General features: G+C 39.3%; 1 protein-coding gene across 1 annotated transcript in view; it reads left to right on the plus strand.

Moving 5' to 3' along the window:
• AGBL4 (AGBL carboxypeptidase 4) overlaps positions 1-26,999 on the plus strand; it is a 970,183-nt gene that overhangs the window by 519,461 nt on the left and 423,723 nt on the right. The window contains exon 7 of the mRNA XM_075711223.1: positions 6,402-6,441. Coding sequence (XP_075567338.1) covers positions 6,402-6,441 — 40 coding nt within the window. The remainder of the gene's footprint in view (positions 1-6,401; positions 6,442-26,999) is intronic.

Here is a 26,999-nt window from a genome sequence, read left to right on the forward strand (position 1 = left end):
CGTTTTTTCATTGTACCAGGAAACTTTAGCAGCTAATCATAAAGGAAGTGCAAAATGTGAGATCTTGCTTCATTATATGAACAAAAGCCTGTGATTTCAGGATGGAAAGAAAAGATTAGTGCTTGGTATAATGTGATTAAAAAAAAAAGCAGCTTTAAATCATCAAGTTATCCATTTTAACAGGATTTGAATTAGTAGCTTATTGGGGTCATTACTTAAATCAAGAGTTTCTCTTTGGAGATAAGTCTTGCACTCTGAAGGGAAGGAGGGTACAAGTAGCAAAACTTGCATTTGAGAAACTAGACAGATGTGAAATCTCTGGAGAAGAGAAAGCTGCAAGGAGACCTTATTGCGGCCTTTCAGTACTTAAAGGGGGCCTATAGGAAAGATGGGGACAATCTTTTTAGCAAGGCCTGTTGTGACAGAACAAGGAATAATGGATTTAAACTAAGAAAGAATAGATTTAGGCTGGATATAAGGAAGACATTTTTTACAATGAGGGTGGCCAAGCACTGGAACAGGTTGCCCAGAGAGGTAGTGGAGGCCCCATCCCTGGAAACGTTCAAGGTCAGGTTGGATGGGGCTCTGAGCAACCTGATCTGGTTAAAGCTGTCCCTGCTCATGGCAGGGGGATTGGGCTAGATGACCTCTAAAGGCCCCTTCCAACCCAAAGCATTCTATGATTCTGTGAAATGCTCATTGAGTTATATTTACTTTTTTCTAACACCTTCCTTTACCTAAGCCTTCATTAGAAAGTTTTTGCAGATATTGATTAGCCCTCAATATTTCTTAAACTGTCCAACAACAAACAACTAAAATAAGGTTTACACTCCTCTATCACAGAAGCATCTTTTGCGTAGGAGCATAACACACAGAGATGCACAGCTTGTCATCTGTCGGGTAGCAATGTGAAAGGATGGGACACAGCCTTTAACCTCTCCCTCTCTGCACCTTCTCCCTCCTCCCCTCTACTGTAAACCCCTCCAGTGCAAAAGCAAGGATACTTATGGTGGTGCTTGTGGGCAGCTGTGTTGTGCCATCCACACTGTGCCAAGCTGCACACTTTGGATCTCTGCTCTTTTTCTGAACTTTTGGGTTCTTTCATAATATAATGTTAGAGGATAGCTTTCAAAAGCATTGACATTACAGGGTGTGGCAATAATAAAGGCCATAGAAATGTGAAATTCACCCTTCAATACATACTCAGTTTTATTTTGTAAGAAGATGCACTGGTTTCAATTACTCTTATGTCAACACAGTCAGTTTATAGAAGAGAAGCACTAATTTAGAAGGAAAAGGCACAATTAGTAACAACTTGTGGCAAAGCTTCCAGGGGGAAAAAAAAAAACAACCCAAAACTCTGAATTGCACAGTAGGTTGAAGATGGTAGGGAGAGTCACCTGTACAAACCACATTAAAATTAGATAGAAGAGATCAATAGCAGAGACCAGGCTGGGTAAAATACATTTAGGAAGACAAAGTCCTCCTATGGTCCCAGAGGGTCAATTCTAGCTTCATGTGGGTGGGCTATGGCAGGAGATGTTAATGAGATGGGCAGCCTGCTTTTGGGTTCATAGCTGCAGAAAATACTTCCCACAGAGTGAAGGCAGTGAAATGGCACAAACTCAACAAGAACTTTCTAAAGCTGAAGTTGATCTCAGCTCTGGGCTTAGGAGTTTTGTATGGAGACTCAGAGCAAGGCAGGTATGCATTTGTGGTCTAGAGAAACCCCTGCCAGAGCACGCTGTCTCCTGGAACGTGGGTGCATGGGACTGCTGAAGGAGCTTCCAGCACAGCAGCCTCATGCATGCGATACCTGGGTGGCTGGCTGCCACCTCCATCTCTCCTTACCAGCTCTGCTGGATGTTGGGGGCTTGGAGATGATGTGCTGGGACAGAAGGCAGGGGTAAGGATATCTTTCAGATCCTGGCTGGAAGAGGAGTGTAGGAGTAGGAAGATGACTTTATAATTGCTTTTTTTTTATCACTTTTTCTGACTATATTGACTTTATACTTGACACAGCTTTGGCTGGCAAGTGAGGCCCAGATACATTCAGAATTAGATATGACTAGGCTCATTCTTACATGAGAAGAAAATCGTCGGTTGCTACAGAAACAGCTCCATATCAGTCTCATGGGGCATCTTTGCATCTGGCTTTTTTTGCTTCTCTTTTGCTAATCTGTAGATAAGAGTCAAAGCAAGTGCAGCACATCCCACATCTATATAAAAGGTTGGAGGAACTCTGCAGAGACCAAAGTGTGAAAGAACATCTTGTAGATAAGTTAACTTAAATGAATGAGTTAATTTACACCCCCCTACAATTTTTTTTTCTAGTTTTGCAACTCTCGCTGAGTTAATTGAGGTGAAAATTAAATGACACCAGTCAGCAAATATTTTAAAGACCACCAACATCAAGAAAGAGAAAGGAAGTACTCAGAAAGGGAGTTACTAAGAAAAATTTAGGAAAGGATCTGAGGGGTGAGTTAGAATCTGTGTTGAGGAAATTGCATATTGCAGTGGAATAATAATCCAGACTCACTTGCAGGCAAGTTGTTTAACTTGATAAATTAAGGAATTAGTTAAAAATAAGTGTATATTATGGGTGAGCAGGGACCATTCTGCACACTTCAGACCAGCTCACCAGCGAGGTTTTTCAACTGGTTTTCTAAAATATAATGAATTCTTGATGCTTCGTAGATTAATATTTATTGAGTGAATCAATGTTTAATTTATTAAAAATTTGCCTTCCTTGTATTTTAATATGATTTATTACTCATCAGTGCTTATTGCATTAATTAAAGATTGTGTTAATTTTATGGAAGTGAACATGATCTGCTGTAGGTTTGCTGCAGAGCCCTAATACACTGTAGGGACTGTGCCTCTGGATAGTACCAACGATAGAAAACTGCAGGAGGTGGGAAGCCGGTGTGAATCACCAATGGCCTCTCCCTGCCTTTGGGCTTTCAAATAGCCAGCAAAGTGAAAATGAGGATGCTGCCCCTTAAGGGTAGGACAGGTTTATAGCAACAGAGATAATGTGGTGATACAGGGAATCTTTCTGTTTGCCTCTTATAAATTATGGCCGATGCTGTAGAAATAATGCTAGTGTTTTTCATGGAATGCCTTTTTGTCAACGTAGGTGAAATCCAGCCTTAGCGATATGGGAAACGGTCATCTCTCGCCCGACCAGAGACGACAGTCATTACATTTCAGTGCTCAGGTTGTAAGTAATTCTTGGGACAGTAGGTTGCCTGAAGATTGGGATAGTCCCAAGCATCTCTGCAGGGGCAGGTGTTTGAGAAGTGGAAAATTACTAAAGGCAGAACAAAAAAATTAGACAGACATCTTGTGAGATGAGTCTTTCAAGAAATCTGTCAAAACAAGGAGAGGGTGATCATGCTGGAGGGGGGCAACAGCTGCAATTTGCATCTTTCAGCACTGAAGGGAGAAGCGAATATATAAAGCCCCACAGCCATGATACTTCTGATGCAATTATTTTATTAATCTTTGTGACACTTGTAATGTCTCTCTCTTTAAATTCAAATCCTGCTGCTTTTATAGCTACTCATAAGTGTGTATGTTTTTTAAAAAAATCCATCTAGTTACTAGACTGCTTGCATCCAGCTGAGCCCTGGAAATGGCAGAGAGCTAGCCCCTGAGATCTGAGAACAGGCTTGAATTTCCGGAAAGTGATTGGATCCATAATTAGGGCATTTTTGCATGTTTAAATGCACGATTCTGGAATGCACTTTGCTGTTTCCTCCTCTCCAGGGCTTGGGTGAGTGTGCACAAACTTCTCTTGCCAAGCTAAATTAGAGAAAGCTCTTCAAGGTCCGCTGAAGGTCAGAGCAGAGAAATTTTTTCTCTCTCAGGGCACTGGTCAGGTAGTAACCACTGTGCTCCAGCCTGGAGTGTTTGGGTGGAGCCAGTGCCAAAAACCTGTTGGCATTTCAAATCCCTTGCAGCAGTTAGGTGTTAGATGCAAAAGATCAGTGCTGCTCCACTTGAAGTCAGTGAAATAACTTGTGCTTAAAGTTCAACACATCCACAAAGACTTTCTGGATCTGGAGTTAATTTGTTTTTTCCAAGGTCAGCTTGAAGGCAACGTCCAAACAGGAAAAAAGTTACAAATAACATTTAACTTGTAATAATTTAATTTTATTTCCCATTTTGCGTAGTCTATTCTATATGCTTTTGTTTTCCAGCAGTATCAAGTTAAGCTATTTAGGTTTTTATTTAATGTTTATTTTTACCCTAGTTAATAGACTCAAGTCAGGATGAGGAGCCAGCTGGGCTACATACCTTTCTCTCTATTCCAAATCTCTACATTTTGCAACCTTCTTTCACGCAGGATATTTATATTCCACCTTTTTTCCCAGTAGAGAAGCTTTCACAGAGTATAGGCTTTGTATATATATTTTCTGCTCTGGCTGTTCATTAAATATACAGTATTTGGAGTTCCAGTTGTGCTGAGAAATGTAAGGAAAGCTTTTGGCCCAGTGGGTGCTAAGCCCTGGCATTTTATAGCTTTGTATATAAGAATCAGGATTAAGGCACAGGATCTATATAAAATTTAGCTCATTAGGAGATGTTCTGTCTTATGGCTCACCCTGGGGAGGTGGATCTTTTGCTTACACTGTTGCTTACTTTGCTTTATTGCTCCCTGGGGAAGGAGGGTGGGGTGAGAAGGCCCCAGCAGAGTAGGGACAGCATTTCTGAATGGCTCTTGTGGAGGTGACACAAGGCAGCAGAAGGGTCTTCTGCTCCCTTTTATAATTACCCTGGTACACCTGGAAAAAGGCTTGCCATAGGCTGGCCTTAGTATTTGATAATAAAGCAAATGTGATCAAGCACACCGCTAAGGTCATACTCAGAATGACTTGTCAGAGTTAAGAGAACAAGTAGTACCTATGAAAGCAGGCAGAAATGGATTTTCTCACAAATATGATTTGTGTTGTACAAGAGTTAAGGTACTGAGGGCCAGGAAGGTTTCAGAAAATGCATTTTTTCAGCCTGACACCCCACTCAGCTTCCCAGCAGGCCACATTCACTGTTGGGCATATAGCTCAAGTTTATTCAGTAAATGATCAGCTGTGTCCATACACTTTAGCCAGTGAAGCTTTACTTATAGAGAGATGATGGGTTTGGAAAGGAGTTTCATTGGCCATAATTTCCAAGGAAGAGCGTTCACGGTAGGGAATACCAAGTCAATGTTTCCTCCTCAAGGACTTTCAGCTGTCACCCAGGGAATACAGTGAATGCAGTGATGAGAATTAGATTAGAAAAAGATCAATAGGGCTGACAATAAATGAAAGTAACACAGACATTATTGAGCAGATTAGGAAAGAGAAATTAAACTGGACAGTATAATCTTCAATGCTAGCTAGACACACTAATGTTGGGCAAAGTTAGGGAGACGAAAGTGCTATGAAGAGGCAGTAACAGTCTGTCCGTGAGATGGGGAAAGCCCTGCTGGTGATGGAGAGCTCTGAGCCCACAGGAAGGTGGAAAAGGATGATAATGGTCCAGGAGCATGTGGATTTCAGTGGCAGGCCACAGAGAAGCAACGGTGGGGAGATCACCTAAGGCTGCGAACATGGAGTAGGCAACAGCATTGGCTACATGTTACAGGGGAAAGGGAACATGAGACACACTCCACCATCACCAAGGCATTGGTGGGATAGCTTGTTCTAGGCAAAATATTTTCCTAACCTTCTCGTAGTACAGGTTGGTTTGCCCTGTGAAGGTTTGCAGACCTTCCAAAAACCACTCTTCTATTTAAACTTGATTATTTACCATAACAACTCCCTGTATTTTGCTATCTGCACAAATATCCAGTGATGATCAAGTCTGGCAAGCTTTTGGGGGTGAGGGATATCTGGTGGCAATGAGATCCATGGGCTGACTGCACTCAGCATGAAAAGAAGCTTTCTTTTTATCAGTCTTGAGTTTGTCTAGATACTCTCACATGTCTTTGAAAGGTTCACCCCAAGGCAATATAATTGTGTTTGATCACATACAGGCTATGAGTCAGTGATTGATAGGAATAAAGAACTTAGAGTTTCTTGTCTTGGTTCCTTGTCTTCTTCCCTGTGGAATCAGAAATCACTTTTATAAATATATCGGTCCATCTGTGCTTCTAGCTATCCATTTCAAGTATATGTTCCAAAAAAGAAATAGTAACACTTTATAAGTGCAAATAAAAACACATTAAAAGGACTGAGCAAGGGTTTTTTTCTTCCTCATAAAGTACATGTGGTTCCCATCCAAAAGAGTTACTGTAAGCCATGTAACCTGTAATTAATTCTGCTATAAATGTCAGAACACTTACTTCGCAGGTCTAAGCTGACCCACTAAAATTAGTCCCCTTTTAACAATTCCTTTTGTAATTTGTTTTTCAGCAGAAACGGCAGCTTGACCTCCTGACAATAACCAGCCCTGGTAAGTGAGCTCTGCCGCACGGCTCTCTTCTTTTTCTTAAAGAGATGGTTGTCTAAATGTCTTTTTTTCCCCCGTCTCTGACATGCAAAATGAAAAACACTGTTCCCCAGAAAATCTTTCACGTAATAACAAGTGACAGCTATATTGTGCTTGGCAAAGCCCCGGGCAGTTATCCATTCACAGAGCTGCCTCTTCAGACCTTTACTCTATGAATTTGAGTGCTGATATTTCTTTAAGCCTCTTGGGGTTACAGTTAGCAGAATATCTGCAGGGCAGATGCCCTCGAATTCACAATGTGTGTTCAAGTATCACCAAAATGCAAGTTTGACTTTCCTTGGTGGGAAACGTGAGCAGTTCGGGGAGTAAGGAGATGGTGGCTCTCTGTGTGCATGGTGGGAGACAGCATGTCCAGGCTTAGGTCTGGAGAACCCTAAAGAGGGTCAGAAAATATTTAGGCAAAATTAAAATGCTCTAAATGATCTGCTTCATAATGTCTTTTGTCATTTGCCTATGGAGATAAACCAAGGTGTGTTTTACTGGGAAAGTGTTGGGCTTTTTGGCATAGTGAGTTTCCAAGGTCTCAGCACCGTGATTGAAATGCAGGTTGTTTGAATACTGCTTCTCTTTGATCTCAGCTTTTAAGGCTGGGTGGCTTTTAATTTATTGCTATTTGTCTGGCTCGGATTCTTTCTAGTAGCTGCTAAAGAAGTTTGCTGCACACCAGCTTTAGATGTACACTGTGCTTGAATGGTGGTACCTTTTGGTTAACTTTTTCAATTTTTCAGATGTATGTATGTATTAAGCTTTCAGTTTGGCTTTAACTGTGACTAATGAGTTCTGGCTTTAACTGGGAATAATGTGTTAGTGAAATGAACAGGTGTTATGGGAAGTGAACAAAATGTGACACACATTTGCTTGGATAACAATTTTGCATCGATAATTGTTCTGACACTCTAAATGTAGATATCATCTGTGACATGGTTTCTCCTTCACTAACCTTGTTAAAATAATAAGAATTAAAATAAGGAGGAGGAACACTTTGTTGGGACAGATGTTTGAGGCTATTGGCAATTGCATCACATTTTTGCATGTTCACTTTTCATGCAGTTTGCAATTATGTTAATGTATGCTCAGGGCACTTGCTGATAAAAGCAACAATACAGTGTGATACAGCCATTGTCACTATTCTGACTGTAACTTCAAGGACAAACGTAGCACATTTTTCATTTTGCGTATCTTCAGCATTCCCTATTTCTAGAGGAAAAAGAAAAATATCTCTGAAGGTCTTAATCATAAAAAACGTTCAGATCTTGGATAAGGGCACCAAAGTCCACAGACCTTTTTTTTTTTTTTTTTTTTTTTAAATAAGAGAAAAGGAGGGTTGGGGACCAGAATAAACTAATAACTAATATGAGAGTTTTCCGTAAAACAAATTTATGATACCTTCCTCATAGTTTCAGATACAGTATTTACTGGAACAATGAAAGGGTTGACTAAGTTGAGTTTGTGCATAGATGTGATCACAGTAAGTAGTTATTGCTTCAGATCTCTGTTTAATACAGCAATCTACTAAATCAACACAGTAATTAGTTGGAAGGATGAAAATAGCTAAATACTAAACCAGCTTTCAATAACTGTGTAGGTAGACATACTGCACTAAAAGGGGGGACAACACCTTTCCATAATGTGAATTTTTTCTGAAATGCAAGTTTTATCCTTTGATATTTAGCCAAAATCTATAATAATTGGCTACATAGGAAAAAAAATAATATTTCTGCCATGATTATATAATTGAGTGTCTACAGTTTTGCTTTCAGTAAAGGCATTTTCAAAAGAAGCCTGCTGCTGGATCAGGCCAAACTTACTTAAGAGCCTAAAGCTGAGATTTTTCAAAGAGACTGAGAGAATTAGGCAATTTCTAGTAGGACTGGAAAACGACAACCTGTAGATTAAATGGTCCAGTTTGGGCCTTACAAATACAAAAATAAAATAAAATAAATCATAATCTTGAGGCTTTTATCTATCTTTGGAGACCGTAACTTTTAAATATTTCATTCTTTGAGTCCTAGCTCTAAGATCTGACATCAACAGTCTGCTTTTACAGAGTCGTGATACTGTTTATGATGGCTGAGATCAGCCATAATCATTGTCATCCCTTAATTCACTGATTCAAATTAGGGACTAAGCTATTTATTTGCAGCTGTTAAACCTCTGGGAGTTGTTCCTGTTCTCCACCTTGCCGCAGGCAGGCAGCCTTCGTTCGCGGTGGAGGTCACTTAGCCTTATTTATAGTATGAAAGTCCTCCATGTCTCACAAGCCGTACCAGCCACCAAAGCCTCATTGCTTAATTGTAAGAACAGACAAAGAACTTCAAAACCAAAGGTGACCTCTGTGATTTGCACTTCTGTCATGACGAATATCATCTTTCTTTTGTGTGTGTGTGTGAAATTCTCGAACCAGCTTTTGTACATTTAGCCAAGAATCGCTTGGTGATCCCTTGCAAAGTATTACGACAGCTCTTCCCCATGTGCCACTAAAAAAAAAATTCCAAAAATTTATCAGCCAATTAATGAAATTAATTGTGAAGTAAAATAATGCCATTAATGTCAATAAAGGGCTGTTGAGACACAAGTGTCAAAACATTCAAAAGAGTTTCTGGGATCACAGAAACCTTAACGTTACCTCATGGCAGTCGTGCTGTTTCCCGTGGACGTGGCTGTTGCATGATTCCCCAGGAATCACCGATGGGTAGGAAGCAGCGCTTGTTCCTCGTGCCCTGAATCCCCACCCTGCCTGCACTGTGCCAAGCCCATGCTGTGAGGGTGACCCACCACTGCCTCTTGCTGTACTCCAGGTGCTTGACTTAAAAGCACATTTATATGTTAAACTGAACAGGTATAGATAATTAATCTTAACTTGGACTGAGGGCACTCTGGAAAAAATGGGCGGGGGGAAGGAGAGGAAAAGGAAGAAATGCAGGAGGTGAGAGCTGCAGCTCCAGCTCCAGATTTCATTTGCAACATACAGGGCTGACCTGTTCCAGTGCCCCTAAGAAACAGCTATGGAAAGCTCCACGATGTGCCCCAAACTGGAGGGAGCCTTTGCTTTGCTGTGGGTCTCCAGAAACAGCCAGACACAAATGATGCATAAGCTGGGAGTAAGCCAGACTTCCTCACACTCAAATATATTCCTTTGAAGTAACTGACACCCATGTAACATGTGGAGGGGAGTTCACTGCTCTGCCTTACTGCTGAGTAGCTGGAGGAATGTTAAGTTAAATTTATCAATGCTCTCACCACACTCCTTTCTTCTTGCCCCTTGACATGTGAGTTACAATTAGACTGTAACGCGCTGTATGGTTCAGGGTGCCGGAGTCAGAGCTGATGTGTGCAGTGGGGTGGGGGAAAGATGTTAAAAATTCATTAGTAGCTGGCAGGGACATGCTGGCAGGGAGTGGCACATAATGATGTTTAAGTTTTGGTAATTTAAATCTTCTTTAAACTTAGTTTTACCTCTGAATTTGATCCAAAACATTTCCTTAACACTTCTTATAGTTGACTTTGGGTTTTAGGACCAAATCTTCAGGTGGTTTAATGTGGCCTTGCTGCACAAAGGAGCTGAGGATCTGCCCTTAATTTCATACGTGATCATGTTCTAGTAATGCTTTGAACACGCACCATACAATCACATCACATTTTGTGGTAACCACTCAATAGTTGCAAATAAGATATCCCTGTTTCCATAGCTTTTCCATGGAGACAAAGCTTTTTGCATCTCCTGTGTTTACGATAATAATACAGATTTCCAATTTCTCTTCTCAGTAAGGTAAGTTCATCTCCCACTGAAGTATTTTTTAATTATTGATACCATAAATGGAAGTGTGTTGGAAACTATTGGCTTTGAAAATAGCTAACATGTGATATTATCCAAGAACCATCAGAAAAATTCTTTTGAAATTCTCTTTGATTCAGCCATCCTCAGGGCTTTATCCTTCTCTACCAGTCTCTCTACTGCCAATTTAAAATAACATTCTCTTGAAATCAGTCCAATGTCAGGAGAAATTCATCAGCACTGTAGGTGCATGTTTCCCAGATGTATATAAACCTACTGCATTTGGCAGCAGTAAATTGATTGCATTTAAAAAACCTGGGGTAGTTGAATATTCCATAGTGCCCAGCTTGGCTAAAGCATGGAATATAAAGTATTTTAAGTTTCTTTCAGCTCTGTTTTAGGTGAAATAAAGTAAGAGCTGACTCCATAATTCCTGCCTTTTGATTTACTCACATTTTTCTCTGACCACATTAGAGGTTTACATGCAGAGACGGAGTAAGATATTCCTAATCTCTGTGGAGCAGCATTGAATTTGATCAGAAATGTTAATGAATTTGTGTGTGCTTCCCCCTAATATTCAAGCTCTTACACTTTTAAACAGCGAAAAAAGCTTTATTTTAAAAGTATTTATCAGACTGATCTATGTGGTGAAATATTCTCCCCTCTTTAATATCGTCAGTGCTGCATGCTCTAAAAATGTCTCCATTTCATTAATTTGTGATACACTGCTACACGGAATTCTTTTAAGGTGGCTTTAGTTTCTGCCATACATATTTTACTGCTTTAAATTATAGATATAGAACTGTTGCCTAGTTAATTTCCTCTGGTTAGGAAAATATATTTCTACTCTCCTGGCATTGCATAAAGTGATATGCAGGATTTGCTGTATTTTTTAGCTGATTAAGTTTTGCATTTCTACATATTACTGCTTATGAGATCTCAAGTAAAACTACCTAAAGGAAGGAGAAGTTTTATAGTATATTTGAAAGTTTCATTTAACTATAAATTGCAGCACTAAGCCCCCCTACAAGACTTTTCCATTACCTTCCTGGATAGTCTGGCTATCTACTTCTTTCTAATTGAAGCATGAAAATAATGTGAACTGAAAGTCATGAAGCTATAAGACAGGTATTACTAAAAATGATACAGAGTAATAAAATGTGACAGAAAGTTGTTTGCTGCTAAAACTTGGGTACTATTTTTGCTAGTCCTTATTAATTAATAGTACATTGATTTTGGTCTAAGTATGTGTCAAGGGATAGCGTCTGAGTTTTTAAACAGCCTAACATAATTACTGTTCGTGTTTGTTAGTGAAGCTTCACATGCTATTTTATTTGGAAAGGTGGTGGAGAAAAGAAATTGCTTACCTTTCCAGTAATAATTGAGTCTTTTAATGCTCAGTGATGGATAGGAATGGAACTATTTCTCATATCACTAAGACACTGGATGTTAACCCACCCATTTGCCCACAATAATGTAAAATAACTTGGAGGGGCAGTACCTCATTGCTGAGCAAGGCAATAGACCCCAAATGGTTTGTTTGAACCCACAGTACAAGAATTTCTTTACCATACAAATAAAATATATATGCTGAAGTCTCAGCTCCAACTGAAATTCCAGTGTTGTCAGTCTTAGCTGAACCCTAAAACTACAGGATGAAGTTTGTTCTAGACTTGATGCAACTGTAGGAAGATGAAATAACTAACAGAGAGCAGAAAGAAAACGTGGACTTTTTTTTTGTGCCATTAGGTTGGTTTCAGCTGTCCTGAGGCTAATTAGGAAATTTGACTGTATCCAATTCCTCATCTTCACTGTATGTGAAGAGCTGTAAGAATTTCCATTTGCTGTGATAAGGAGAGGTAATATTGTTGCTTGTAATTACTTATTCGTGCATATCAGTACCTTTCTAATTCTTACTTACACCTCTCCATTTGCCGGAATGACAACTGCACAGATACTACATACTCACTGAACGGTGTTGCTGTTCCCACTGTCTTTTCCCTGCGCAGACAGTCTTCACTCACAACATGTCCCAAGAGAATAAGTCCACCATGATCTTTCTGCCTGTCCCCTGACCTATCCCCATCTGTGTCCCCAAACACCACCTATATCCATCTCAAATATCAGCTTTGAGATCTATTGAAATGACACTTTTCGGATCCAATAATGAAACCAGATTTTTTTTTCCATTTAGTTGCAAAATATTTACTTTTAGTAAGGCTGTTTCATACCCACCTTTGCATTTAAAAAAATTGACCTTTTTTGGATACATGTAGAATAAGTGATATTTGCGAAGTCAAAATAAGGCTACAGAGAAGATATTCTAAAGGCTAATCCATTACTTTTGAAGAAAAATATCAAGCTTTTCCACAATACCTTATTATTATTATGGGTCACCATGATGTTTCCATGCACCTTGGCATGTCCCTTTAATTGGATCCTTACATAGGAAGGTCCAGCATAGTTGCATTGAAAGCTGACATTTCTAACTAACTGACCTTTTCAGGCCCAGTGATACTCCTATAATGATTATCCTCTAGCATTGTTTGGACACAATACCACATACTTCACAGCACATAAAGAGTATGTTCTTTGAGAACTATTCAAAATGCCCAATCTCAAGTTAGCAAAATGAGAAAATTGGGTGCAAACATTCATCAGAGTGTTATTGTGCAGGTATCGATTTGAATGCCCTTTCATTTCTCTGGGAAAAAGTGTTGTATTATAGAGCTCTAAATTAACTTCTGTTCTGGGTTTTTTTTTTTTTTTTTTCCCCAGTAAGTATAAAAAGGTCAAATTCATTCATAAGGCTGAATAGATTTGCAGGATATAAGCAATAAGATAGCAATCAACCTTCAAATAACCTTTAAAGAGACAGTATCTTTTCTTATGAACAGTAATTGATCTACTCATTAAGTCACTGCATATTCTTTGGGGCTCACCTAGGCAAAAATGTGTAAGACCTGTGACAAAAGGATGTCAGCTAGAACAAAACAGGAATAAATCCTCATGTGGAAATACAAATATTTTACAGGTTTTGGAGGGTGTACAGTTGATGAAAGGATTGATATTGCGATGTGAATTCCTTGACTTGACTGTCATAAAGCTGAGTGAAAAAGACATAGAAAAGACCTTGAAGTGTGAATTTGGTATTAGTGAGGATGATGCCGATAGCATGTTCATACATGCCTGAAACCTGAATACATCTTCAACTTCTGAATTTAGTGGCTAATGTGGGAGGGTGATCATTGCAGTTTGCCTCTGGTCGGTGTACGTACAGGGGGGGGTGTGTATAGGGGAAATTCTGCAAGGGAACCTGCTACACTTCATGTCTGGCTTGCCACCATGTATTGCAGTCCCTCTTTTAAGAAAAGTCAGATTGTCAAGTAATGGCTTGCTTTGCACCATGAGTGCTTTTTTGATGTATGGGGGGCTAATCATCTCTGCCTGCGCAGAAAGAAAACTTGCATCCAGCTTCTTGTGGGGCTTATTCCCTGTCTGCAGCCTGCTGTAACCTTCACACGGTCTGGGTCTGTGTCTCTGCAGCTCCCCTTGTGTAAGCGAGGGCAGTTAAAGGGCTGCTAGAAATTTTTTCAAGGAAGCACTATTTAGCCAGCCTCGCTTAAAGGACTGGGACTGTCGATTTAAGATACCAATCAGAAGATTAGTGTTCTGTCCATGTCTGTATTTCATTTCTGCATGTAAATCCATGTTATGTTTTTAGTATTATTTTTATGAATTGCACATACGCTGAGGACTATCTGTGCATAATTGATTGCAAGGAGTTGTCTTGGTTTTTATCTTTCATCAGAATTTTCAGAAGCAGCAAGTATCCCAGGTGACAAAGCTTTTTATGCTGTAAATGTTTGCACACAATGCTTTCTGTTTTACTTCACAATGTGCAGAATGAGTGTCTGGCTCTTTTAGAGAGAGTGAAAACGAGCAATTCTGTGCACAGGTGTATTGTGCTCCTTCCCTTTTTGCGTAAGCTTGAGGAAAACTTAAAATAATCTCTTTTTTTCAATCAAAAAAACCCCACCCTTTCTTGAGTGTCAGATTTTTTTTAGAGAGAATGGAAAGCTTTCTTCCTTTTTAATGAAATTTTAATTTGCAAGGGCATCTGTATGGAAACAGTGTCTTCACTTAGGAATATTTTTTGTTTGTTTAATTCTCTGCTGAGTGACCTGAACAAGACTTAGTGAAAATCAGTGTATTAAATATCTAGAAGACAGCAGAGGATTATATTGACACTACAAAATGGAGTACAGCGCAGAAATGCATGAGCTAGCAGAGCCCTGAATAGCAGAGCTGTGCAGCTTGCAGCAGGCTCACCAGTGTGGGTCCAGATGCCGACAAGCTATGTTATCTGGGTGCTATGCCCAAGGCAAATAAGCCCTGACTTTTCTGAATTTTCTTTTTTTTTTTAAGTTGTCTTTAGGGTGCTGTCATTCCAGTGCTGCTGAATTGCACCTGGACCTGAACCTTTGCTTGTGACTTTTTTTTAACCTTGCCAGGCACATACGGCTAACAGTGCTTCATTTCTATTTTAGTAGCACCCATGTATCCCAGTCCACAAGGATGTCATTGTGCTGGATGCACACAGTGTGAAACCAAGCTGTCCCTGAATAGTTGGGGACTTAAATAGATCATTCAAGGGGCAGTGGTCAGGAAACGTGGAAAAAGAATGTCAAAAATAAAAGATTATTTTAATAGAACTGCATTTTATTTTTGAGAAGCTGCCCACTACTCTTACTCTCTTTGTCTTCTTCTAGACTCCTGTGCCTCTTTGCTCTTTCCCCCAGTCTTTGGTAAAACAGAAGATGACAAAACAGTGATGATTATACAGCTACAATGGATGGGACTGAGGAAGAGGGGAGCTGGAACCACACAAAGGACTTTTCCTTAGCTCATTTGTTTCTAAGAATTGCCAGTGGGCATTTTTTTTTTTTGTGGTATGCAGAACATTTTTTGTTAAAGTAGTCAGTCAAGGTCACTGGGAAACCCACACGAAAGGATAATCTAGAGCCTTTATTATTATTTTGAGCTTCTAACTCAAAGGCACAAAGGAATTTTTAGGAGAGATTTGAATGGGGAAGGTGTGATGGTTTTGTGAATTCAGACTGAAAGTGCAGGATGAGCCATCGTGGAAAAGTGACTTGTTCATCACACAGCTCAGTGCAGTATTGGAGGCAGTTATCTGAAATGCTGCTAAATGAGATAACGTGAGTACTGTTAGGCAGTAGTATCACTGCAGTGTCCTTAAAAAGCAGGTTAAGGGAAGGTGAAATACTGTTTTAACACCATGGTCTGCTTCTGACGTTGCAGCTAGCTGTGATATCTGTGCAAGATGCTGCACTGGGCCGTGTAGGTGCTGTGAGTGCCAGGACAGAGAGTGCCAGCAGAAGAGCAGGGCACGGGAGGGGAAGGCACAGAAGGCAGTATGCGGTAAGGTCTGCAGTGGGGCCTGGGGAGGGCAACATAAACCATCAAGTTCTATTTTCTGGGCCCTATGAATCAAAATGAAAATAAGCGTGTACGAAATATCTAGGAGACAGCAGGTGATTATATTACTCTTGATGTTTTTACTGTATTACCTGCCCTGTTACACAGCTGCATCCATTGTCCTTATCCTCTGGGGACTACTGGAAAGAAGAATCATCTGCAGAGACCCTGATTTTCCTGCCCATACTCAGGTCAGCCCCAGAGCTGCTGTCATTCCCTGTGCTAAACCCGCCTGCTCACTGTTCCTCCCAGGGACTGTGAGGGTGCAGGGCCCATGGGTGGATGCAAAAGGAATCTTCATCTGGTCACTCAGATCTGCTGCAAATTTGCTTGGGGATCTGATCCAGAGCACTTAAGTTGCCTCTTACTTGGACCAAGCCCCTAATTGTGGTCAAATGTTCGACAAACCTGACACCAACAGCAACTTTATGCACTGCATTAGCGTGTGATCCTGAACTGAAACCCCGTGCTCCAGTGGATGGGCTTGAATTTTGTTATTCAAGCACCAAAATAGCCTTCTGTATACAAGAAAAATTTCTTAACTGGTCTAGTTAGAGTACCTGGGGCAGCTGCTTTGGGCTCTGGGCTGGAGCACTGCCAGCAGCATGGCAAAGTAAGATGTTAGCATCCCTCTGCCCTCCCTGCACCCAGGCACAGGTGGTCACCTCTGCCGTAGCGTTGGCTTTCACGCTGGCTGCATGGACACTTGTGGCATCTCAACAAATGCCTCTTGAAGCAGGAGCCATGGTGTCATGTGCATTTGTACCTAGCACAAATAGAGATGCTATATAATAGTGCTGCTACTAATAAATACAAACCGTATAGATGTCAGGTTGTCCTGAGAATGTATTCTCCCCACAAACCGGGCAGCTCTACTGCAGTGCTCAGGAATTAACTGCAGGAGTATTACTCTCTTAAGGCTTTGTGTTATAGTTCTGTTTTCTTCACCTTTAACCCCACAATGGATTATGACCATACTTTCTCTGATAACTAAATGCTCTTCTGTCCTTTGACAAAACAGATTTGTGTCTTTTCATAGCTTTCTGTAGAGGGCTAATAATACATGGGAAAGCTTTACTGCCCACAGGAGACTTTGCCTGGCTGTAATAATAAGAAATGCTGTTGAAAAGTCATGATCAATGTTAATTCAGTTATTTTTCATTTTCTTTTTTTATAATGAAATCTTCTACTTTGTGCTTTTTATCCAGTGCTACCCCATGAATTGCTCGTTGGAGGGAGGGATCATTGGTTATAAAAATGAGTTCTTGTTGTTTGTCCTCATACAAAAATAACTGCAATATCTTGAAATAAGGAATTTAAGAGAGGAAAAAAAGGGGAATCTTGGATGTACAGAAGATGTAAATATTGTTTTCCAGGTTTTATGGTTCCCAGATGCATCCTCTAATTGCATAGCTAACCCTGGGTTTATTAAGTTATTTTCCAGAGTCAAACTCATTTGTAAACATGTCAGAATAAAAACTAAATTTAAAAAAACAAAACCTTTGGATTCGAATTCTGGAGTGATAAACAAACTAATTTAGAATGTATTTGCATGTAATTTACATGTGCCAAAATAGGATTGCATGTGGTTTGTAAATACAGGTCTTGAATCTATTTAACATTACAGAATAGCACAGAAGAAATTAATTGTAGTTTAAAAAAAAAGGTTAAAATAATAAAAAAGATGGCTTAAAATGGCCCATGTTTGAACGTGATTCAATGTGCAGAAACTGGTGAGGAGAGATAAGCACGCAGAGAAAGCTGTAAATTCTAGCAGCAACATCTGTAGTAGTTAGAATACTATATTTTATAGCAATCCCTTACCTCCCCCCATGGACATCACTATGGCATGCAGTATATTTATTATTCACTTTCTGCAAGAGATGTTTTCCTAGCACAGCCTTAAAAATAAGTTCTGTTTCCTTTCTTTCAACGTTCAGACTTGTTCAAAGACAATGCCGTCAGCTTCCATTTGAAGTATCTTGGCCGGTTTGGCCTGTACACTTTGGCACAAGATAACAATTTATAATTATCCTACTTATTACAGTGGTACCAAAGGATCAATGAGCAGGTGAATCCTTCACTTCGCTAGGTACAGTCTCCATCTGGAGAAGACCTGTTGGTCACTGGTGCCTAGGAATCTTCCAACCTGAGTAGACAAGGCAAATTTAGAGAGGGAGAAGGTCATGCAAGCCAGTGAGCAGTGCTGGTGATAGGACTTATAGAGTGATGCTGAAGGGAGGGGACACTGATGGAGGGAGAGGCTTGGACAAATGACCACACGAAGCTGGCAAGGTCTTGTCAGGAGTGTCGCAGGTGCGCGGGGTGCAAGAAGATTCACGTGCTGGTTATTTCTGTTGTTGCACCTGCCAGAAGGAGGCTCTGACTGAATCCTCCACATTTTTTTCACCCAAAATACTGTATGTCAAGAGGCAGGATGGAGGATACCATCTATGCCTGCTGCTTCAGAAATATGCAGGACAGAGGGGAAAAATCATCTGTGGAGATCTGAGGTAGAAAGAGTGACATCAGCTGTGATAGACAGCAGGTCTTGCTTTGGCTACTCAGCTTCTGCTGTCAATGCTGAAATGTATTCTGGGCCTTGGGATTAAAGCAGCCATGGTTTTGAGGGAAGAGGGAATGTTCTTTGGATAGAAAGGGATTGAGTAAAAGGACTGAACTTTGTAATACTCAAATGCATTGCTGGAGTTATGGGGGAAAGGATTCTTTGTTTACTTTAAACAAACAAACAAACAAACCAACAACATAATGCATGTTTTCAGGTTTGTCTTCAAATACCAAGGAATATCCTTTTCTATATTCATAGCCTAGCAGCCCGGAGTTTAAAAATGGCAGCAAAGTGGTCCTGTAATACTTGATGTAACAGGGTCTGTAGAGTTCATTGGTGTTGAATCTCATTTGTTTTCAGACTTTGCTGAGAATAAGTAGAGATGTAAGTATTTCCCCTCTGAATTCTGTGGTTTTTTTTCTTTCTACACTGGCTTCATTTCATACCTTTTCTTTACTTTTGCACAAGGGGGAGAAAAAAAAAATAGGAGTGGAGGGGGGAAAAGAAAACTTCTTGGGGTAGGAGACAGAGCTTTGCTACTCAGCATTTTGCTTAAGTACCATGGAAGAATATTTATTATCAAGGATGACAAGATGTCAGGAACCTTTCCATAATTTTTTCAGGTCATAATACTTCTATTTCAATGTGCAGATAAATGTCTCTAAATATTTTCTTGTACTTTTATCATTTCATCTCTAGAAGAAATTAATTGTAGCTTTAAAAAAAGGTTTTATTTCCCATTTGGCTATGAGCCATTTTGTATATCTGCTTTAAATGTTAATTATTAACTAGGATATAATCTAATTAAGTCTCTTTAGCTGTCCATTTCTTCCAAAGAAGACAGCTGGATGAAAGAAGAAAGATGCATCATTATATAGATGACAAATTAGCCTCTTATCCCAGGAGAACACAGTTTCTCAACACCAAGGTTGAGATATACCAGGGGCTGAAGTGAAGGAGCCTCCTGGCTTCTGCCCACTTTGTGTTTGATACAGAGTATGAGTCTACTAAGATGATTTTTATAATTCAATCATTAGTAGTAGTGGAGCGTCATTCCCCTAACTTCCGTTCTACCAGAGTTATTGTTGCTGGTGAATGGACTTAGTGGGAGGTTGGTGGTGGGATAAGTGTTTTTAAGTTGTATTTCAAAGTGAGGAGTTAGAAAAACAATAGCAGATGATATTAAAAAAAAAAAAAAAAAGAAAAATCCAACAAGTAATAAAAAGCTTTTGCACATACCCCAGCTGAAGCAAATCCCTTATATGAAGACCAGTGAAGCTGCAGCACTAGTATGTCTTACAAAATCTGCTGACTGAATTTGCTATTTGCGGGGGTGGTGGTATGTATCTTTATACAAATGAATGGCTTTTTGTCAGAAAATATGTCATGGCTACCTTTATCAACTGAGACCTGAAGATGAAATGTGAGGCTGGCAATTAGCACCAATGACCAGCTGTGAAAACAGGAGTTTCTCTCATTTATTTTAATTATATTTTTGCTCAAATATTTACATATTTTATCTCTTATTGCAAACTTTATTATCATTTTCAACAGCAAAGGGGACACACTGGATTAAAATTTTGTATGTTTGTGTATTTAGCTCTTTCTTTATTTGCCAAGTTAAATGCAAAAAAGAGCCCTTGTTTATATGAACAGTATCTATATGGACTTATCTATATGAACAGTTGAAAAGCTGGGCATTAGACTGCATAGCTCATCAGTCTATCTTCAAACCTTACCCAGCAAACAACTGAATGACTTTGGAAATCTGCAGTGTGTTTCTGAAACTTTAAATGATACCATTGTGTTGCCTGATGCAGCTTAGTGGTTCACAGATCAATGGCTGGTGAAGCCGGAATATATTCTTCTGTATTTTATCTGTATCCATCGTTCATAGATGATGAGTTCCAGAAAGAAACACTGTGCCCATGCTGATATTACCTCCAAAAAGTTCCCTCACTGGAGCAGACACCCAGTCCAGTTCAGATGCATGTGCAAATGCTGTAGAGTTAAATTACAGATATGCTTGTAATACTGCCAATTATATGGCCTGATTTCTTTTATTGTAACTCAAACTGTCCTGTGCTGTTGTGACATTGCTAAGAAACATGAAGACAGACACAACTGAACTGTTGTTCTCTCCAGGACTTGGGCAGGCAGCTCAGGCAGATGGTCCATTTGGGATCCAGAGCCAGAATACTTGCATGCTCCTGATTTCCTTAAAATGTGGCTGGCAAGAGTGATATTCATCTGTGATAGACTTACCTTGGATGATGAAATTGAGAAAGCAAGTCACTGCTCCCAGGACTATATTTCATTATACAGAAGCTAAAAGCTCCTTAAGACAAATGGATGTACTGCCCCATATTTCTGTGCAGTAGTATTGACCTAGCTTTTACACCTCAGGAGTGACATCTTAGAGTCATTGCAAATGTCTGCTCAAAGGACAAAAGCAGTCAGAAATGCAGAGTATTTGAGAATATTAGGAAAACTAAAGGACAAATTAGACATAGCAATACACTGTTCTCAAAATATGTGGCAGAGCTAGCAGAAGTGCTGTGAAAGATGAGGATGATCAGTAAAATGGCTTCCATCTGAAAAGAAATCAAGTAGAAATGTAATTTTTTTGTAGGAACTGCCACTAGTGTAAATGGAGCTTGAACTGAGTTTCTAAAGTTCATGGGGTTTTTTCATAGCTAGAAAATACTGCAGCCACTGCTGCATAGCTGTATTTTGACCCACATGATGATGGATAAATACAGCAATAAATACAAGTTACTACTGGCCCAGGGATCATAACAAGTTTATATTCATTAAGGATGAAGAGAAGACAATTGCAACCTGTACTACGGTTTGCTTGAGAAGGACTAAATTCCCACAGCTGTAGAAGTTTCTTAGGAAATATTTGAACAGAAAATACGTGGATTTTTTGGGGTGGGGGGTGGGGGTGTTGGTTTGTTTGGTTTTTTTTTTTTTTTTTTTAAAGAAAATGTATTAATTGTGTATATCCAAAACCACATACCTTGCCAAGAAAACAACTTTAGCTAAAAATCTGTTCTGGTTCAGTGATACAACAAAGATAGCATTAAAAAGAAAAACTCAAATATTTATCCCTAATGGGAATAGGGGACACAAAAAACTATCAAGTATAAATAGAAGAAGGGGGAAAAAAAGAAGGAGAAAAAAAAAAAAGAAACAAAAGACATGAAGAAAAAATCCACATGGGCAAAACCAAAACTAAAAGTTCTAGTTTTAGTGTATTTGCTAGGATCTCTTTTATTCTAAATAGACTAAAACTCTACAGGTTTTAGTTCATAATGATGATGCAGAAAAGGCAGATGTGTTCAGTATGAGTTTCTTTTGGTTTCTGTCACCTTGGGATGAAATGCTTTCAAGTCCAGTAATAACTGAAAAGGGTGTTGTTCTAATCTCTGTTAGGGATAAACACTTAAATCAGCAGACTGAGACAGACATTGCTTGTACAGGAGTCCTAGAGGAGCTGGGATCACCTCAGACCCAATGCCATTGCTAATGAATGTATCTTGGAATTTGGGGGGGGAGATGCCATTTTATTGTGCAAATACTTGAAAAGGCAATCAGTGCGACTAAGGTTAGAACAGACTGGTATTTTGACAACAAACCCCAGGAAACTAATTAAAAGACTGATGGAAGTTTAGTTAGCAAAAGTTAAATGCTATTGAAAGGCAGTCAGCGTTTCATGAGAAAGAGGATTTGTCAAACAATTCATCTCAGCCTTTGAGTATGTTATAAGTTTTGTTGATAAAGTTAGCTGCATAATCTTTTTAAGGTGCTTGATTTAGTACACCTTACAACTTTTAAAAAATATAGAATGTATTAAATAGGTTAAAGATCAGTCAACTGACACATCTCACAAATCACTCATCATGGGGGAATCTCACTTGAATAGGGCTCTTTTTAATGGGTTTCTTTTCACGGTAGTGGGCCCAATGCAATTTCTAATGATGATATGTTGGTGATTAAAACATCACTGTTGAGTGGTAAAGAAGGATGTAGAGGGCATAGTCATACAGTGCAACCTTGATCTCTTGATGGGCTGGATCCATTCACACAATATGCATTGCAATATAGCAAAAAACAGATTTCTGCTTCTTAAAGCAGGAATGTAGCCGAAGCCCACTTAATGGAGCAGTATTAACTGAAAGAATTTGGGATTGCTTTTGTCAAGTAATTAAACTGGATGTAACCTGGAAAGGTATATACCCAAACCAGGTTGGGTTTTTTTTTTTTCCCTGAACATACAGAATATACACAGGGAAGTAGAATCAGAATTTCAAAACTATATCTCAAAATGTTTTATACTTCAACGTGTGCTATTCTGGTATCCACTTACAAAGAAAAGGTACTGAAGTATTGGGGAGTTGAGAAAACATTTTAAAATATAAGACTTTAAACTCTGTTTAGCTCATCAAAAGTGAGACAGGGAGGTGATGTGATAGGCATTTGAAGGTAGGCTTTGAGTCTACTGATAGCATGTGTGTGTTTGTTTTTTAATACAGACAACTGATCCAAATTACTTTTTTACTCATATGTGATTTACCTTTTGTATAGCAGCCTTTCGTGCATGTACGTGTTCATGTCTGCATAAACAACAGTGCTACACTCAAAGGCTTTAATGGAAGTTATGTCCCTGCGTACACACAAAATAAGAGGTCAATTTACAAGCAAGAACACATTTACAGCAAAGAACTGTCAAAAGATATTTTGTGTCTCTCTCATAATCAGGACCAGAATCCCATGGCAACAGGCAAAGGTCTTTTGTACAGCATGATATGGACTTCTAAGCATAGCATTTACAGTAATATTAACTACACTGGATGGTGCATGAGCTGGACTGGTGTTCTCCAAGGCTGCCTGAAGTGATATGAACTTGCTTACTATGGAGGGGTGAAATCATTGCTTGCCTGAGTTTAGATTCAAGTAGGTAAATAATTTACAGCTTTGTTTTGCTCTGAATCTCTATATAATGCTTGGACGCTGTCAAAATGGGCAGAGTATCAGAGATCGATTTCTGGGAAGATCTGCCCTTTAGTCAAAGGAGATAAACATATCTGAGTGTTACCAGGGTGTGATCAAAGTGAAGAGTTATTATGCTAGTAGAGAGCAGTATAGTTAGAAAAGCTACCAAGAAGTGATAACAATCAGAGTTTAATAGAATATGTGAGGCTTTAGTAGTTTCAACAGAAAAGCAGAGCTCAGAAGCTCTCAAATACTCAGTGTATTTTTTCCTGAATTTTAGGTGACCAATTACACCATGTAAACTAGTAAAAATATTTCATGCTGTGTGAAGCAAGGAAGACATAAACAAGAGCGCAACATGGGAGTAAAGCATAACAATTTGTCTGCTGAAGTACTGTGAAGTTAATAGCACTATATGGACAATAAGAAGATGCCTAGAAAACAAAAAATGTCTGGATTAGGCATAGCATTGAGCAGTCTACCAAAAATGACATTTCTGTTGCACTGCCTTCCTCTTCCACTTGGAACAAAGTGTCCAATGTGATGAACTACCACTGGAAATTTTTGGGCTACATTGCAATGTCCCAGAAAAGAAAATGCTGTTGAAAGCATGCAGAATAAGCAGTGAACAAAGCAGGCATGCTTCTGAAACAAAACCATATTACTCTTATTTCAGACATGGAACTCTGACAGCATCTCACAAAAGTTAAAGATCAAACTAGAAGTGGGGAGCTCACATCGCTAAACTAATAACATGGAAGAAAAATAGCTTGCATGAAGTTGAATGTTACTTTGCTGCTTTACAGGACCTTTTTATTTGGGTGGTTGGAAGTTTGTATTTCCCCTTAACAAGGCAAAAGAATTTAATGGCTTTATATTGTTTGGAGTTGAGTGAGTGCCTGCAGGCTTGCTTGATGAGAAAAGTGACACCCTGAGGAAACGTACAGCAAATTGCAAACAAAATCCTTATTAGTAGTGGCAGTTACCTCCTGGAGTAGGATTGATTTGGAATCCCTGTAAGGATAGTGCTCTCCTCGCTCAGCCAACTTGACAAATAAGAGCATTTCTTAGGAGTTCATATTCAAATTGTGGTGGTGGTAATAGAATTCAACTTTCTGATTCAAAACAATTAAAGCAAGGTACTAAATGTCACTGTGTATGAGAGATTACTTTTAAAAGTTACACATACACCCCTTTTCTGTTGCAAATGCAATAAAAAAGGCTGCTGCTGCAGCTCATCCTTAGAGTGGTTATGAAGAGCAACCAGGATTCAAAGATTCAGGATGCCCCCAAAGAATGACAGCATTTACTGTGGGGATCCATGGTTTTGTCTCAGCTCAGAAACCCAGATCATTTTGATCCATCCTCTGCCATACTCTGGAATGTGACAGGGAGGACATAGAGTCTGGACTATTTGACAACAGCAGTATGAAGCAGCAGACATGTTATTTTAGAAACATTTTTTTAAGGGGAAAAAAAAGATTTTTCATATGTAAGCAGTGTAATAACAGCCTTGACAGAAATCAAAACAATGCAGTATTTGTTTTGTTTCCCATCAGCCACTACGTATGTCAGTGCAACAAGAAGTGAAAAGTACCAAAATGTTTGTTTCTCTTTGCCCCATACAACTAAAATATCTGAAAACATTTACTCTGAGCATGCAAAGAGTCTTTGGAGTGGAGACAACTGAGAGAAATACTCGGATCTAATCCCAACTCATGTTGCTCAAGCTCTGTTTAGATTAGCAAATTGTATGGACTGACAGAAGTGGATTTTTGGAGCAGAATAGTTGGGACTGAAAACGTCATACCTATTCTGTACATTTCTGACATTTTTACGTTGGACCAGCTCTAGTCTGCTCCTGTGACTTGAATGCCTGTTGGTGGTTGGAGCACATCTACTAATTTAATTTCTTCTGATGGGAATCCATTTTGTGTGCTCCAGGATTGCCTGTGATGTGAACCAAAGCATGAGAAGTGCAGATAATCGGAAGACTGGCTTCAAAACTTAAAATCCTTAGGATGTCACATGGAGGAAGTAAACGTCTCGTTAACTTACTAGTCGTCATACATGTTTCTCTCAAATTCCTTTTTAACTCAGGGCACCACCAAAATGCTCTCAAATTGAATTGGTTTTAGTATTGTCTAATTTAGAGAGAGGAAAATCACTGTTAACAAAGTAAAATAACAGCTGTTATTGTAATGCATCATGTGTAAAGGCAAGCATCTAAGTATTTGCTATTTTATGTTTTGAACAATATTTAGTAGTTATTATCTCTATCACTGGAAGGTTGGACTTCTGCACTTGATAAATAAAATGGTGTTGATCTTCATGTGTGAAGCCATTCAGAAATTATATTAATACATTTGTTAATTAAATATGTGCTCATGTCCTGAATTTTTTACCTTAAAGTATATTTTACCATTTTAAAAGGGCCATTAATAATCAGAAGGGACCAATGATACCAGAATTATGAGATCACTAGCCTTCTAAGAATTCACATATTTCGACCCTGCAATTTGGCTGCAAGCCTTGAAAGTTGCATGCAATATTTAAGGCTTCAGCCTGCCATGAGATCTGTTAGGCGTATAAGTAGGTATTCTGCGGTATCTGCTTACGTTGCACCTCATGTATGGTAATAGTCTGTTGTGGGTGGATTCTTGAGCATCTAGAAATAGTCTTCCCTCTTACAACTGGCAAAACATGATTCCAAGTCTTTTTTCAGTTTTCTGATTTGAATTAATATTGCACTTGTATATGCTATATTTTCTATAGCTCGGGAGGAAAACCATGAGGTATTGTCACATTTCATGCATCAGGGCTTGATACACAGGGTGTCCCAGCACACTATAGTACTCCATTGCCAAATGCATTTTTCTTCTCAGGAAACGATTGACATCGACTGGTGCTGGAAATGAGGCAGTAGGTTAGCTGGTCGCCAGTCTGTTCTTCTAATGACAATGCTTTGGTTTTGAGGAACTCTAGTAATCAATTGATCTCACTTCAACAAGGATTTGATAAGTATCATTGATAGTATCTTTTATGGATTTTTTTTGTTTGTTTGTTTCTTCTATGAAAATTATTTTTAGAGGTTTCCCTTTGTCATGGTTTAGCCCCAGCCAGCAACTAAGCACCACACAGCTGCTTGCTCACTCCCCCTATCCCAATGGGATGGGGGAGAGAATTGGAGGAGTAAGAGTGAGAAACACTCCTGGGTTGAGATAAGAACAGCTTAATAATTGAAATAAAGTAAAATAGTAATGATAGTAATAACAATATAATAATGATAATAGCAATAATAATATACCAAGCAAGTGATGCACAATGCAATTGCTCACCACCCGCCGACCAATACCCAGACAGTTCCCGAGCAGTGATCGCTGCTCCCTGGCCAACCCCCCCCAGTTTATATACTGAGCATGACGTCATATGGTATGGAATAGCCCTTTGGCCAGTTTGGATCAACTATTCTGGCTGTGCCCCCTCCCAGTTTCTTGTGCACCTGGCAGAGCATGGGAAGCTGAAAAGTCCTTGACTAGCATAGGCAGTACTTAGCAACAACTAAAAACATCAGCGTGTTATCAGCATTCTTCTCCTACTAAATCCAAAACACAGCACTATGCCTGCTACTAGGAAGAAAATTAACTCTATCCCAGC

This window comes from Pelecanus crispus, chromosome 5, assembly GCF_030463565.1.
Source record: "Pelecanus crispus isolate bPelCri1 chromosome 5, bPelCri1.pri, whole genome shotgun sequence".
Taxonomy (NCBI): Eukaryota; Metazoa; Chordata; class Aves; order Pelecaniformes; family Pelecanidae; genus Pelecanus; species Pelecanus crispus.